This window comes from Dermacentor variabilis, chromosome 3 (genome assembly GCF_050947875.1).
Source record: "Dermacentor variabilis isolate Ectoservices chromosome 3, ASM5094787v1, whole genome shotgun sequence".
NCBI classification, from domain to species: domain Eukaryota; kingdom Metazoa; phylum Arthropoda; class Arachnida; order Ixodida; family Ixodidae; genus Dermacentor; species Dermacentor variabilis.
The window spans coordinates 61,415,211-61,430,167 of NC_134570.1; the positions used below are offsets into that span (position 1 = coordinate 61,415,211).

The 14,957-nt window shown below is 49.0% G+C and overlaps 2 protein-coding genes across 2 annotated transcripts; both read right to left on the reverse strand.

The window, feature by feature from the left end:
- Positions 1 to 833: 833 nt before the first annotated feature.
- Positions 834 to 1,931, reverse strand: LOC142574539 (membrane metallo-endopeptidase-like 1). The gene has a single exon (XM_075683595.1). It carries the CDS (start codon positions 1,929 to 1,931, stop codon positions 834 to 836), a length of 1,098 nt encoding a protein of 365 aa, XP_075539710.1.
- A 72-nt stretch (positions 1,932 to 2,003) lies between these two features.
- LOC142575740 (uncharacterized) lies at positions 2,004 to 4,411 on the reverse strand. Its single transcript, XM_075685346.1, has 2 exons — positions 4,188 to 4,411; positions 2,004 to 2,903 (listed from the first exon to the last, which is right to left on the reverse strand). The coding sequence occupies exons 1-2, from the start codon at positions 4,371 to 4,373 to the stop codon at positions 2,007 to 2,009; spliced, it is 1,083 nt and encodes a 360-aa protein (XP_075541461.1). The 5' UTR covers positions 4,374 to 4,411; the 3' UTR covers positions 2,004 to 2,006.
- Between the last annotated feature and the right edge of the window lie 10,546 nt (positions 4,412 to 14,957).

The window sequence follows — 14,957 nt, forward strand, 5'->3', positions numbered from 1 at the left end:
GAAAAAAAATGAACAACGCCTAACAAGGTGCATATTTTTTTTGCAGCTTCTGTACAATAAACGTTTGCCATTCAATCGCATCCTTTCACATACAAAAATGGTGCAGCGCCACATTCGTCAGCTACTCACACACGAAAGGCCACTTCAGCAAACCCTAAATGTGGGGCACTTATTATGCTAGCCATGCTGAAACGTTTTCTGCACATCAGCAATGAAAATGGAACTAGGTGTCCGGGAAGCTCGTCCACAAACCACTTCTTGCCCAGCTACATTATATAGAGAGGAGTTATAGTCTGACTATGAATACGCAAAACCTCGAGCAATGCCACGTATGTGACAGTGTCCAGTGCATAAAACAAAGTAAAAGGAAAAAAACAAGAAACCTAGATGTATGGCATGAAGAATATCCTCAGATATCCACAGATACGTATAAGAGGCAACCGTAAAAAACGAAAGAAAAAGAAAACAAACAAACAAAACAAACAAATCAATAAACAAAAAGCAGGATTTACCGCTCAACTAAGTTGCCTTAACCAAAATGGCGACCAAGCACTGCCTGGGCCACAAGAAACACTTTCCTCAAGCTCGGGTAAGCGGTGGATGAGTTATATAGTGGGCTACTAACCCCCGCACTGGAGCCTTATTTATATTTCTAGTTAGTAGTCGACTAAATATTGCTGAAATCAAATGAGACCATTGGAGGAAGCGCACTCGAGAAACTGCGCTCCTCTCTTGTCTGTCTTGAGCACTGTGCAAAACGGACATCGATTTGGATGAAACGAGCGTCTATCGAGCAAGTTCTATATTGTCATGTCGGGTTTGCATTTCGGGGGTCAGTCAAAGAATCTGCACTGGACGTGCGGGTTCATGTTGGAACCGTTGGGGCAGGAAAACGTCTCCGCAAACGGGGGGAAATTTTGCACGGCCTTATTGCAGTCGGCGCTGGCGGGGCTTACGACGTATCTTCGCTGGCACGTCGTGAAACAGAGGGTCAAGAAGAACACTTGCTCCTCGGTAATGTTCTCGCCGATCTTTAACCGGCGTCCGTCGCTCTTCAGTGCCTGCTGGAACGCGGCGTAAGCGACTTCTAACGCTGGTATCTCCGGAAAAGCGCTGACGTTCCTTTCTTCTGGACCGAAGCACGAAGAACGCGAAGCGTACTCTTCCAAGGACGTCTTCGAGAGAAGGGGATGCGCGACGGCGTTGCCGCTGGGACCCCATCGCAATCCGGCTTGGTCCAGCGATTTCACAACTTCCAGCGCCATCAAGAAGCCGATCCCTCCGTACAACATGCCCTTGGTTCCGTTCCTGTAGAACAACGGCCTGACTAGAGCGCCTATGGCGATGAGTACGTGATTGAGAGCTGCATCGTAGCTCAGGTACGGTCCTCGGGAACTGAGAGGCTGATTGGACAGCCGCCGGTACAGCTTTCTGCCTTTGACGTTGCGAATTTTCCTGCGAGATTCGACCCAGTAAGCGGCGAACGAAGACCTGTTTTCCGGAAACTCCTTGTAGATCTGCTCCAGGACGCCCGTCTTCACGAGAACCTCGTCGGGCCAGACGCGCGTTTCTACGGCCTTGATCTTGGCTCCGGCGAGCAGTTTGCTATCCTCCTCCAGCCAACTGGAGCCGGTGACCTTCTCCGCTCCCATTACGATTAACGAGTCGAAACAGGCTTCGACCAAAGCTTTGTCGCGGCTGGAAATTCTCGACACGAAGTACAACACCGTAAGGAGCAGCTTGTAGGAAGCTTCGACATTCGACCCGCAGAATAAAGGGCGAGACGCGTTCGCGAGGTCGTCGTTCCCGAATCGATCGACGAGGAGACGAGGAGCTGCGACGGGGCCGTACAGCTGCACAAAGAGCCAAGAGAGGTGTCGCACGAGCTGCCGGTTGTCGTACAGCGTAAAAAGGTCGCCGACCGTCCTCATGTAGCTTACGTCGGTGAAGTATACCTCTGTGGCCGTCGTTGGATACAGAGGTAAGGTCTCTTTGAGCGCCTCGACTCAGCGTGAGGATGGAAGGGAGGGAGTGTACTTGCCGATATCTCCTAGATTAAACAACGCTGTCTCCTTCAGTGGACTTGACGCTGCTTCGTGGAGCTTTCCCAATATGTCTTCCATCGCGTGGTGCTCGGTGTCGAGATCCTCCTCCCTGGGAAAGGGGGCCCCTGGTACAATAGAGTTCCAGATTCTTTTCCAGTGCGAAACGTACCCGCCCTTCTTGACGATGTCCCTGTGCTGCGCAAGCAGTATGGGCAGGTAACCGTCCGGCGAGATGACAAGTCGCCAGTGCTTCCGATCTCGGGAATCGGAAATGACTACCGAAAACCAGGCGGGAGCTTCGAAGTTAAACGAAAGCGACACGAACACGGAGATGGCGTCGACGCGTTCCGGAGGGTACTCGGGCCAGCTGAGCCCGGCCTCTTTGATGAAACGCAAGAACTCGTCCCGGTCTGTGCCATATCTCGATTCGCCGCCGACGCAGGCCTCGTACATCTCGAGAGCCTTTATGCCAATGGGCACCTGGCTGATGCCGCTGTGGAGCGTGTGTCTGAGTCCTCTGAACCAGTGGTATATGGCAGCGTCCATGGCGGACGCGTAGTTCTCGTCCGTCTGGAGCCTGGGCGGCGACCAGACGGAGCAGACGTACGCGGCGAAGTCTTCGCAGGGATCCACGCTCGACGTGGTCGTGATGTCGGCGAGAAGTTTGGCGTGTCGAACGCAGTCGTCCGTCCGGCACATGGAGTCGTCGAGCTCGTCAGACGCGCGACGTTCCCGCATGAGGAGCACAATGAGGGCGAACGCCGCCCAGAATATGCAGAACCCGGCAGCGACCAACGTGGTCTCGCACCAGGTGGTCTTGAAGCCCGGAGATGTAACGGATGAGTGGGGAATGCGACGCTGCGAACAAAACAAAGCAAATGAAGTTAGTTCAGCAACTGTTTGCTGCCCATTCAAACACCATCGTAATATGCGCCGCAGAAGCTATAGCTTATTTGGCCGACCGATAAGCCTGAAGCGGCAGCAGAAATCTAAGCCAATCCATCAGCGTAGTTTCTGGCTTTACTTGAGATGATTCGTTAGCGCTGCAGCTTAAGGAACCAACAAATGACCATGCCTTCAGCTTGTACTCAAATGTGAGCATAACAATGCATAAGTTCTTTCCACGTTTCTGCTGCGGTCTGGCCTCGCTCACAAATTTCTCTCTAGAAAGAAAGAGAGAGAACGAAGGGCGGGGGTGAGGAGCTTGCCCCGTCTGCTCAAAAAGTAGTTGGTGTGCCACTGATCAGTAAATACGACGTCCTTGATGAAATCGTCGTTAAGTAAAGCTTCCGTGAAACGTTTCAACTACACGCTATGCAAAAAGAGACGCCACGCGTGCCATTTTATCTATGATGGTTGCACAGCGCAAGTCATCACTACACGGCTTAGTAAAAAGGGGACAGGAAAAGGCACCTTCTCCTTTGTCTTTTCTTCCCCTTGAAGTTTCCCCTTCCGCTGTGTAGCGATCATGAATTAATACAGGCTGTCTCAAGGCTCATTGCTTATAGAGTGAAATTTGAATTTTTATCGAAGTGCGCAAACAGAACTGTTCACGATTTTCTCCCATAGAAGATGTCTTGTGTGTCATTTCTCTGCGTAACTTGATTCGTAATACGCGTGTTGCACTGTGTGTGAGCTATTCAGCGGCCAGCATTATCCACAGGGGTCCGCAGAGAAGGGCTTCGCCGGCAAACAGCACAGAGAAAACATACATCAACATCGTAGCACTTAGCCAAACTGATAATTGCGCTGAGTGCCCCTCTATTCATAAAGAAAAAGCAGCAACCAGAGATTGTGACTTACTTATCTACGCGACAACAGCTGGTCGAAAGCATTTACCCTTCAATATAAGCAGCAACGCAAACGTGTGGTTTGTTCTTGCGTCCTGCACCCGCGGGTGGATGACATTCCTTCTTTGTTTTCACAAAACTTCGTCCACCTAGCTGATTTCCACAGAACTGATTAGCCTAAAATGCAAAGATATAACGGCAATTGAATTATTTGATGCATGTCGAACCCAATGATTTCTCCGTTCCCATAAGTTTAAGTATGCTCACTAGAGCAGGAACTACAGCTTAAGTAGAAGCTTACGTTGCAAAGTTTCGTTTTTAAGAAGACTGACTTTATGCCTGAGGCACTCACTCTTTTCTGCAGGCTAGAAAGGCCAGCTAAGCTGATCGCGTGCGTGACTTTCTTCGGAGTGCGACCACCTTGTCCCTCTGTCTCGTTGCCTGGCGACCTGAAGTAGCAGTAGCCCATGTCGCGGTCGTTCCAAGCTCTGCTCACGCCCGCGCCGCCGACTCCGTTCGCACGCTGTCCTGGTTCCATCACCCTCACAGAGGCAGTTAGGCCACGCCCATCCGTCTGTATAGCTGAAAGGGAGTGCACGTGGACGGGTGTCATCAAGTGTATAAGTGAGAATGCCTTATGACCACGTATGACTATATATATATATATATATATATATGGGTGAGAGGGAAGAACGCTTCTTACGTAGGTAGCTGACATGTAAAGAGTTTTTGCAGTACTCTCTTTAATGCGAAGCATTCTTTGCGAACTTCAGACGTGTTGAATCTATCCATCCTCCTACGTTGAGGTCCTGAAACTGGCATTTCTTCAACTCGATATACATCAGAATACGCATGAGGCGGCTTGACATGCATGCATACATAAGATGAAGGACATGTCATGACATCACTGACGTGACATAGTCGATATGGCATAGATGTCATGACATGTCATGTGTGTCATGAACTGAATGGGAGGACATAGAGCGCCTGTGATGTGATGACATTAGGGGCCTCAGATGCTTGTCATGGCAGTATGCCATTGCATAAATAGAGACATTTAGCTTGTATGCTATTCCGGTAAACGGGAGCGGTTTGGGCGGATTACCGGATGGTCGGGGCGTAAACGTGAGCGGTGAAGCCGCCTGGTGTTGTAGAGCTCAACCAGACAACCGCATAGCTAAAGCTGCAGTAACTCACCATATCCTGCTTCGCCACTCGTGCACATTTTTGGCAGCGGCGTAATTGTGAACACGATTACGCCACTGTCGAAAATTCACGCCAGCAGCTAAGCAGAATACAGTAATTAGCTCTGTGTTTGTGTGGTTGAGCTTTGCGCCACCAGCTGGCGCCACCAATCTGGCCGCTCACCTTGACGCCCCCGCTAAACCGGAAAACCGCCCGCGCTTGCCCGAATACCGGACACGCTAAACCTCTCTAATGACATAAATCACGTCATGCTGCCGTGGTCATTTCTTTACCTCGATTTATATCTGGATATGAATGAAATGATAAGCGTGCATGACCTGACATGAGTGACATGACATAAATGCCACCCCATGGATGTCGCATTTCATGACGTGAATGCTCTGTATTTCGTCACATGACAATAATGACAAGACGCATGAGCATGTCATTCCCGCCAGCCTTGTCATGCCATGCACGCATGTTTTGCCACACATATCCTGACACATTTACAGTTAAACAAATGACCACGACACCATCACCTTATGTCATTTATATGACTCACGGCAATAATATCGCGACATGCTTGTCATTTCTTTTATGTGATTCATGAAATGCTATTTCATTCATCCGATGAATATCCTGACATGTGAAATTTTAGAGTATGAAATTTACACGAATGACAATCATATCATGGGATGAACGTCATAAATGAGATGACTGGAATAGATTGAGATACATGATATGCATTTCTTCCCCTGCATATATTCTAGATATCGGTGTTATGACATGCATGTGTGACGCGAATGACACGTTATGCCATGTATATTATAAAATATGAACGCCATGGTCTATATGGTAAATCATGACATGGTTCCCATGAATGTCATAACACACATGACAAGAATGAGATAAATTCATGACATGCATGAATGTAATGATATTACCATGGCAAGGACTAATGCCGACCCAGTGGACCAAGTTGCTTGTGCCGACGACTATATGCTCGTGTTCGTGCCGCCGTGATGGTTGTTGCATCGTCATTTCAGCTTTGCATTCCGACTCTCGCTTTTTGATTCTCGCGTGTCATCTGCAGTCGAGCCTGGTGGCCTGTGTAAGAACATCCGGGAATCTCGGCGGCAGGACACCGAGTAGCCGTTGCATTCGCTAAAACAGCGATTGAAAACGTGGCGGACGCTTCTCCTTTAAGAGTGGAACGCGATCACATTCAAAGATCCTCGACTGTTTTATGCGAAGCATATTACTAGAGCTCAACCCAGCTCCTCAGGCGCGGCGGTGTCGCCTTCAAGGCTGACCACGTGACACCGTGACGTCACGACAGAGGAGAAACGGGGCTCCAACTCGCGCCGTCGCTCGCGGCGTCGCGGCGGTATATAAGCAGCTGCGCTTGTTTCTAGGTGGCTTTGGCTTAACTCTTGCAAGATGGGCTGGGTGGGAATCGAACCAGGGTCTCCGGAGTGTGAGACGGAGACGCTACCACTGAGCCACGAGTACGAGGCTTCAATGCGGTACAAAAGCGCCTCTAGTGAATGCGGTGTTGCCTTAGAAACGAGCTCTTTCTAAGGCTCAGGCGTGCATCGCTTGCTCAGGCGCACATTTCGTTGCCGCGCCGAACGCTGCGTTGCTCGACGCTCACCGCGTCCAATGCGGGGCGCGTAGTCGCTGCGCCGTAGCCCATTGTCTTACACCCCTTGGCGGGTCGACGGGAACGCTGTCGCGTTCCACTCTTGAAGGCGAAGCAGAGTAACGCATGAGTTGTTTCTTCGTCTAGCCGAACCAAATATAGCCAAGCAACAGCAGTTTACCAGGCTAAACAGTGGTTCAACAACTAAAATAAAGGCTAGCAAGCTTCGCATCCTGGGCTTAACCTTAGCTAAGCCACAGCCATTTTTTCACGCTTCCCGGCAATTGCAGCGCATGTAACCGTAAAGTTTAAGGGAAACGCTGGCGGCGAACGCAATACACCAAGGAGAGCGTTCTGGTTGAAACGCGGCCTCTTGCATGGGCAATGAATGGATGGATGGATGGATGGATGGATGGATGGACGGATGGATGGATGGATGGATGGATGAATGGATGGATGGATGGATGGACTGACGGACGGACGGACGGACGGACGGACGGATGGATGGATGGATGGATGGATGGATGGATGGATGGTAGAAGCGTCCCCTTTGAAACGGGGTGATGGCAGTTGCCACTTGTCATTTTTGTTTACATGTGTTGCAAGTTATTAAATTTCGCAAGTTTCTTTAAATACGTTTTCCTACACTTCTAACCTTATGTCACCTCTATGCTTTTGAGCCACCAATCTTCCAATCGCTTTTTACTAATTTCCACCGCGTATTTACTTACATGGCTATTGTTATCTCTAAACCCCAGGGCCTCAGGAAGCGTGACTGTGTCCGCATCGACATCGGGATGGATACCATCACATCTTAGTATGAGGTGTTCTATTGTTTCTACAGGTTTCCCACACACAGTACATGTGTCTTCTTCGTTAAATTTCTTTTTATAGCTGCGCATTCTAAGACATCCTGACCTAGCTTCAAAGGGTAGGGCACTGCCTCTTGAGTTTTCATAGACGGCTTCCTTCTGATCTGCTGTTTCCAGTATCGATATAGTTGAACGCTGTGATTCTATTCCATTGAATGTATCCAATTTTTACCTTACGCTTTTATAACCTGTCGTTTAACGCTCTGTCTTTCTCCGTCCTCGGGTCTGGTGTACTTACTGGTTAGCTTCCTAGTTCTTTTCTCCCATTGTGAGTCGACGCTCTTTCTGTATAGGTATTTAAATGCCTTAGCCGCCCACCTGCTATCGTCAAATTTCCTCAGGCGTTTTTCGTATAGGATTTTACTCTGAGCTTCCCGTGCTTCGAACGATGCCCAGCCCAAATGCCCCTCTACTGCCTCGTTTGTGGTTTTCCCGTGGACACCTAGTGCTCCCACAGCCCTCTGATTTACTTCTAGTCTCGACTGGACTTCTGCCCTTAAGCACAGGACCGCATTCCCGAAAGTAAGCCCCGGTACCATTATTCCTTTCCAAATACCTCTCAGTACTTCACACCTGTTGTACCCCCTCAATGCCCTATGTTTCATTATCCTGGCATCTCTTCGCCCCTTTGCTGTGAGAGATTGTTCATGCGTTTCCGTGTACATAAGCCCTTTGTTTATCCATACCCCGAGATGTTTGTATTCGGCCACTCGGGGTGTTTCATGGCCTTCTATTGTAAGCAGCAGACGCGCGGAAGTGAGCGCCATCTGGATGCTGTTGCAAAGAACATAGCGGGGCGCCCCGCTCTATGAATGTTAGAAACGCTGGAAAAGGGGCTTATGCTTGAGTTTTCGAGTAACAAAGTTATGTTTACCCGTATATTCAAATTACAGACCGATGCTGTCATGTCTGTAGGTCGTGTGTTAAGTCGTACGCTACAATTTTCGTAACTTACTTTACTTTGAGAAATTCAATTAGTTAAGTAACGCCTCTGCGCCACGCGGAAGGTCTGCGTGGTTCGGTATGCGTGCTTCTCTACAATTTTTCGCTCAGGAGACGGTTGTGCCGGACGCCGGCACCGCGTGTCTTTTGCGACGTGGGACCCCTAACGCTGTGGAGTTAAAATCAAGTTTCCCACGAGCGTTGACGAACGTGGACCCATATACGGCATATAAGGCGACGGGAGTGGCAAAATAGTGTGCGGATTGCTCGTAAAGAAAATGGCGCCCATATAAGCAGTTGTCCATTCGCATGAGATTACGCAAGGTAACGTGCATGCTGCGATCATTGACCAATATGCTTCAAAGCAAAGTCGGGTTTCGGACGGGCGTTGCATTGCAGTTGTATTTGATGTCGAACACGCCGTCCCACGCCGACCGTCGCCCCCACACGAAAATCGCCGCGGAAGTCGCCTGAACAGATTGCCTGTGAAATATTGAGTAAAGATGTCATAAACAGCTGTTGCAACTGTAGCACGCGAACAACAGGCAGAGAGGGCGAATTTGCGCGCACTATCGAAACTTCTCGTTTCTTATGCTGCAAGAGCAAACCCTCGTTTCAGGCCTCTACAAGGAGAACATATGACAAGTGCGGTCCTTGATACACATTTCTTAAGATTCTGCAAAGTTTTCCGAATCCGAGCCTTGCATGTGGAACGCGTGTTGCGTTCTATATCCTCGTTCTTGAAGAAGTCGTGCTGAACGAATCGTTACCAGACTCGGCCGATGCGCAATCTTAACAGCGTTTCTCACTTTGCCTACGTTGTCGTTTCTCGGCGCTGCACATGAAATTCGCGACGTTCGGGGGTAACCCTGACCGCGAGAGGTCGCGGCGGTGAGCTGCTGCCCGCTCTTGGACGGAGCCAGCCCGTGGACAGACTGGTGCCTGTCGCGACATTCTGCGCACCTTGAAGCGCCGCGGTTCTTCTGGAGGCGACGCCGGTGCGCCGAGTGTTCGCCGACGGCGCACATAGTCCGAATAGCCCGAAGGTGCGCTAACCGGGGGCCGTCGTCGTGTCGTCGAGTCTGGTGCTCGCAGACAGCTCGAAGAGGCTGCCACCCCAATGACGAGACCGGGATTGGCTGCGAAATCGGATAATAAGCGCCCGAATGAAATTTGAAATTTTCACCGCTAAGCATCAGTTGAGGTTTCACTGCGCATCGCCGCGAGGGAACATCAGAAATAAATTGAGGGTCCCGGATGCGGGGCATAATCCACATTAAAAAACAAGAAGATAGACTTACGTAAACGAACAGACGCGAATACGCGGTTTCCCGGAATCGTGACCCCGATCGCACTGTTGGCGAAGGTGACCCGGTTAAATATAAGCATGCCTTGGCGACCGGATTGCTTCCCCAATCTGGACACTGCTTTGTAAATGCCCCTGTTGTTTACCGCATTGTCGACAACCTGGCAGTGAGATCCGCTGTTCATGGTGGAGTTACACAAAACATTAAGCATGTCACCAACAGCTCATGCTTCATGAATTAATCTGATTCCGTCAACTCTAATCTATCGTATATACGTGAGCTGCAGGCACATCACTGCGCAACACTCTGGCGTAGGGCACCTCCATTACCAAACGCATTGCAGCAGACGATAAACTGTTAACATCCTCGTGGTATGCGGCTCTGCGACATTCGCAATACCCATTGACATCGCCGCAAAGGCGAATTGTGCAATAATAATGCCAGTAGCATTCTTAGGGAACTTGGCCCTGTTTGCGGTAGGCCTCTATTTATCTGTGTCCACGGCAAACCTTTTTCCCAGCAACTATGGTCATGAGGTATAGATCATGGTCGAATAGGTAGGACACAGGGCTGCTGTGCCGAAAGAACTGGGCTAAAAAACCAACCGTCGGACGAACTTGGGGCCACAGAGTACGCAACTCAAGGTATGCGGTGCTATTCAGTGAATCTATTTGACGTAAATTTGGGTGATTGGGGATGTGGCAGTGTGTATCAGCTGCTGTGCAACGCACCCATTTCTTGTCAAGTTGGGTCACTGGGTATGTGTTACTGTGTAGGTGGCGCCTTTTAGAAATTATTGCATAAAACATATCAACACTTGCGCGCGAACCGCCATATATATATATATATATATATATATATATATATATATATATATATATACATATATATATATATATATATATATATAGAGAGAGAGAGAGAGAGAGAGAGAGAGAGAGAGATTGCTGATTACATTAATGTAGCCAATCAACTCTAAATGACTGATGAGCCACTAATGTTCTGACTGCCGAACGAGAGGGATCCGCGACCGCTGGCGTGAGGTACATGTTAAATGCGGCCTCCGTAGCAGATCGGACGCCGGCAACGCCACACATCGAAATTTTCTCACTGTACCGCGCCAGCGTACGTCGGTTCTACTAGGTTATCCAAGATACCGCCGGACCGATCCCGTAAGAATTCTCGTTCGGCGTGTCATTAAGGCAAGGCCACAAGCCAAGGTACGAAATGCGCGCGATCTACATCAAGCTCGCTAACAACCATTGGCCCCACGGCGGAAATGCTGCACAATGGCGGGCCCATGATCGGAACCTAGCGTCACGTGGAGCCTATGTTATACCGAAGGCTGGTGAAATAGCCAGGTGCACTCACTTTCCTTGACCAAAAGCGCCCGGCAACGTCGCAGGACCGGAGACATCTGACAGCTGTCGCTCACACGTCGTCGTCGACCGCGCCTCTGGAAGTTGTCCGGGTGCACCGCTGCTACCGGCGGTGCTAGCCAGCGCCCCCTGTGGCAGGTTGCTGAAGCCGACGCTGTCCTGACGATGCAGAGACCGGGAGCCTGTGCTGTCGAGCGCGTCGCTTCCGACGACGGGCGACGTCGCATAGGGTGCCATCGGCGACAGCGACGTAGAAGTGGTGGAACCTTCGTCGCGCGGTGTCATGATCGCACTCGACGTAGACGACACCCGCGAAGCTATCGTCGTCGTAGAGTCGTGCGTCGACGCGCTGACGTCACATTTTTCGGCGCCGTGGCGCAGCGACGTCTCCTTTTTCTTACGCTTCGTCTTCTTATGCTTCGCTTTTTTCTCGACGTCCTGTTCTTTTTGTTGCGTCGAGGTCACTGCGTCATTCCTGCGAAGGAGTAATTATTCCTCTTCAACCAGTGATTTGGACTGTACTTAGTAGATGTGTAACAATGAATGCAGGGACAACCCGCCGTGGTTGCTTAGTGGCTATTATGTTGGGCTTGTTGGGCTGCTAAGCACGAGGTCGCGGGATCGATTCCCGGCCACGGCGGCTGCATTTTGATGGGGGCGGAAACACCCGTGTACTTAGATTTAGGTGGACGTTAAAGGACCCCTGTAGGTCCAGATGATTCCGGAGTCGCGTACTACGACGTGCCTCATAATAAAATCGCTGTTCTAGCAAGTAAAATCTCATCATTTTATTTTATTTCAACGCAGGGAAAGAAATAACGCGAATCAACCCTGAGGTGTTCACGCGCTTTGTGTGTGTCCCACGTGTCTCGGCTTAACTATGAACAATAAATGCTGTGCAGTCTTGCCTTCCGTAAATTAGGGTGTTTAAGATATTTCTTGGCATACAACTCTTACGTCTAGCCCAAACGCATCTTGTTTCTGTTATAGAAACAATTCAAAATGAAGGCGCTGAAGAAAGTACTGAGTAATTAGGACCTTCGTTAAAATGCAATTGAGCAGTCACCGTGGCTATATGACGTTGCGCTGCTGTGCAAGAGATCGCGGGTTTGGTCCTCGCCCCGGCGGCCGCATCCCGGTGGAGGCTGTATGCGTTAACGCCCGTGCAGTTTCCTGTTATGTGCACGTTAATTAATGTACCCGAGGTGATCAACTTTAATCTGGCATATGCATTACGTGAATGCATGCCCTTAGAGAATGGCGTCCGTTACTCCAAGAAAGCCGTAATTGGCGGTAAGGTTCGGAAACCACGTAGCACCTAAAGCCAGGTATCGCTTCGCACTGCACCCCTACGTCACGCAGCGATGGCGGGCTTGCAGAAGAACACATCTGTCAAATAGTAAGCGGACACAGACACACCCGAGGAACCGAGTATATCCGTGCCCACTATGTCGCACGGAACATGACAAACCAAGCATCGAACACCTGCTTTCGGACAGTCTCACTACACAAGATACCAGAGAAGAATTTGCAGGAGCACTTTGCGCCACCAGTAACGAGGAGCAGAAGTCCACAACACCCAATCTTCCTCTGGAAACGCAGAAACGTCGTCTGCTTTAAGTATGAGAATACGCCACAGAGATGTATCTCTGAGGAATGGCCTGACTGCACTTCAGTGGTGTCAGTGAAAAACTGCTTGCATAACACCGCCCAAATGCCCTCATACCCTGTCCGGACTTCAGAACCACCCCTTCCCCAAATCAAGGATTGATTGATTCATTCATTATGACTGAACGTGCCGTAATTTAATAATTGAAGGTCCCCAAGCGAGCCAGCATTAGTCTGCACGGTAAAATTTTGTGCAATCTTGTCCCTCCTCTGCCCTCCCTCTGCTTTCCTGTAAGCTTGAAGGTATTTGAACAAGACTTGTGCCGGGGCCATAATCCTGCTCATGTGCATAGAGAAATTCAATATGGCGGCGGAACCAACTCGGAGGAACACAAATATAGGGGAGACGGCGTTTGTTCAGGGTCTTGCAGTAGGTTGTATTCAAAGGCACGCGACAGTGTGAACCAGACTCACTTGGAATCGGAAAGCTTGTTATGGTCAGTGGCCATTGGGAGCATTCTATCGTGGCACTATTCCACAGCACGTTCTCGCGGTTCCTCGCTTGTTGTCCTCTTCTTCTTCTTCTTCTTCTTCTTATGATGATGATGATGATGATGATGATGATGATGATGATACCTTAAAATGGCACGTAACCGCAAGTAATAACAAGTCCAGCAATGAAATGAATAGACAGAAAAAGATAAAACTGGGAGCAACATAATAGTGGGCTACTGAGAAGTCAGACCACATGAATGTGTTATTGGATTTAGAAGACCTCGAATAATTTTGACGGAAAAAGACATTTTGGAAGACGCATAATATAAATAGTCAGAAAAGCAGAAATTGGCACGACAATATTACAGGGGAGCTGTATATGTCTACTCTCCCAGACATTTTTGAATGACCGTACCTCAAAACTCCCGCGCGTTCTAGAGCAGGAAAAGCAAACCACTAAGGCATGTGCTGACCTCTGGCGTAGCAAGAGGAAAGCTTAAAGGCCAACTAATACATAGTTCTACACAATAATTGCTCATTCAAATGTGGCGCTAGTGTCTACGGTAGCTGCTCTGGTTGATTCACGGTTGGTTCAGCCAGCAGGGGAATTATGCGAAGTACGTGGATCTGCTTAATCTTCGTCGGCTGTCTTCGACTTTGTAAATTGGTCATTTTGAACCAAGAAGTTTGGAGTATGTAATTAAATAAACATTATTAAAATCATCCGCCGGCAGGATCCGAACACAGGACCCCTAGCATAGAAGTGCAACGTTGAAACTATTACGCCATGGACGCATTTTTTTCTTTCTTGAATGCCACGAACGCATGCATCGACAATGGCATAGAACGCCCTTATGAATTCATGCGGGCGATCCAGCGCCTTGAGACCCTGGCGCGTTTCAATTTGGACAGCTCGACAACTTGAGCCGGTATTAGTAGCGATTGTGCGTGTTCGCACGGTATTCTACAGCCGCGGGACGAAAAAGCCCCAAACATAAGTGAACTTTTATACTCAGTGGTGTGCTTCCTCATATTTTTACAGCTCCGCTGGTAGCCCACGTGCACAGAGTGGAATGGCTGCTTCGTTTTTTGCAAGCATTGCTTGTCGAGAGAATTCGTTATTGCATCGGAAACGTTAGCCGCTGTTTAGAAAAAAAATTATTTCAAAAAGAGACCGTACGAACACTGAGTCTTGCGCTGGGGGAGTTTGGCTTGAAGTGCCACACCAATACAAGTCACTCAATCAACTACCACAAGAAAAAACTTTATTTCAACAAGAGACAATGCGAACATTGAGTCACCATCACGGCACAATTCCACCAGGCGATAACATATACAAAGTACGCAGCATTACGTATATGGCACGTTTTGAAAGAAGTGTCCGAGTCCACACTCACTAACACACAGCTCAGAGTCTCTGTGACAACATGGCGCATACTGCGAATGGAGCCGAGCACGTACGTAGCGCTAACAGCGGATATCTTGAAAAGCCGCCGGAGTTGCTCTGGCGAGTCTGCAAATTTCGTAATAATATCTGACTTGTATTATAAACAACGTTAGCGAAAAATGTACTGAATGTAATTTTTAAGATTCCTTGATGCTCTTTTTAAAAAAATAAACTCCACAAGCAAGGCAAATATGCCTGCAGCTATATGTTTCGACGCAAAACGTCTATCAGTATGGTTAGCATAA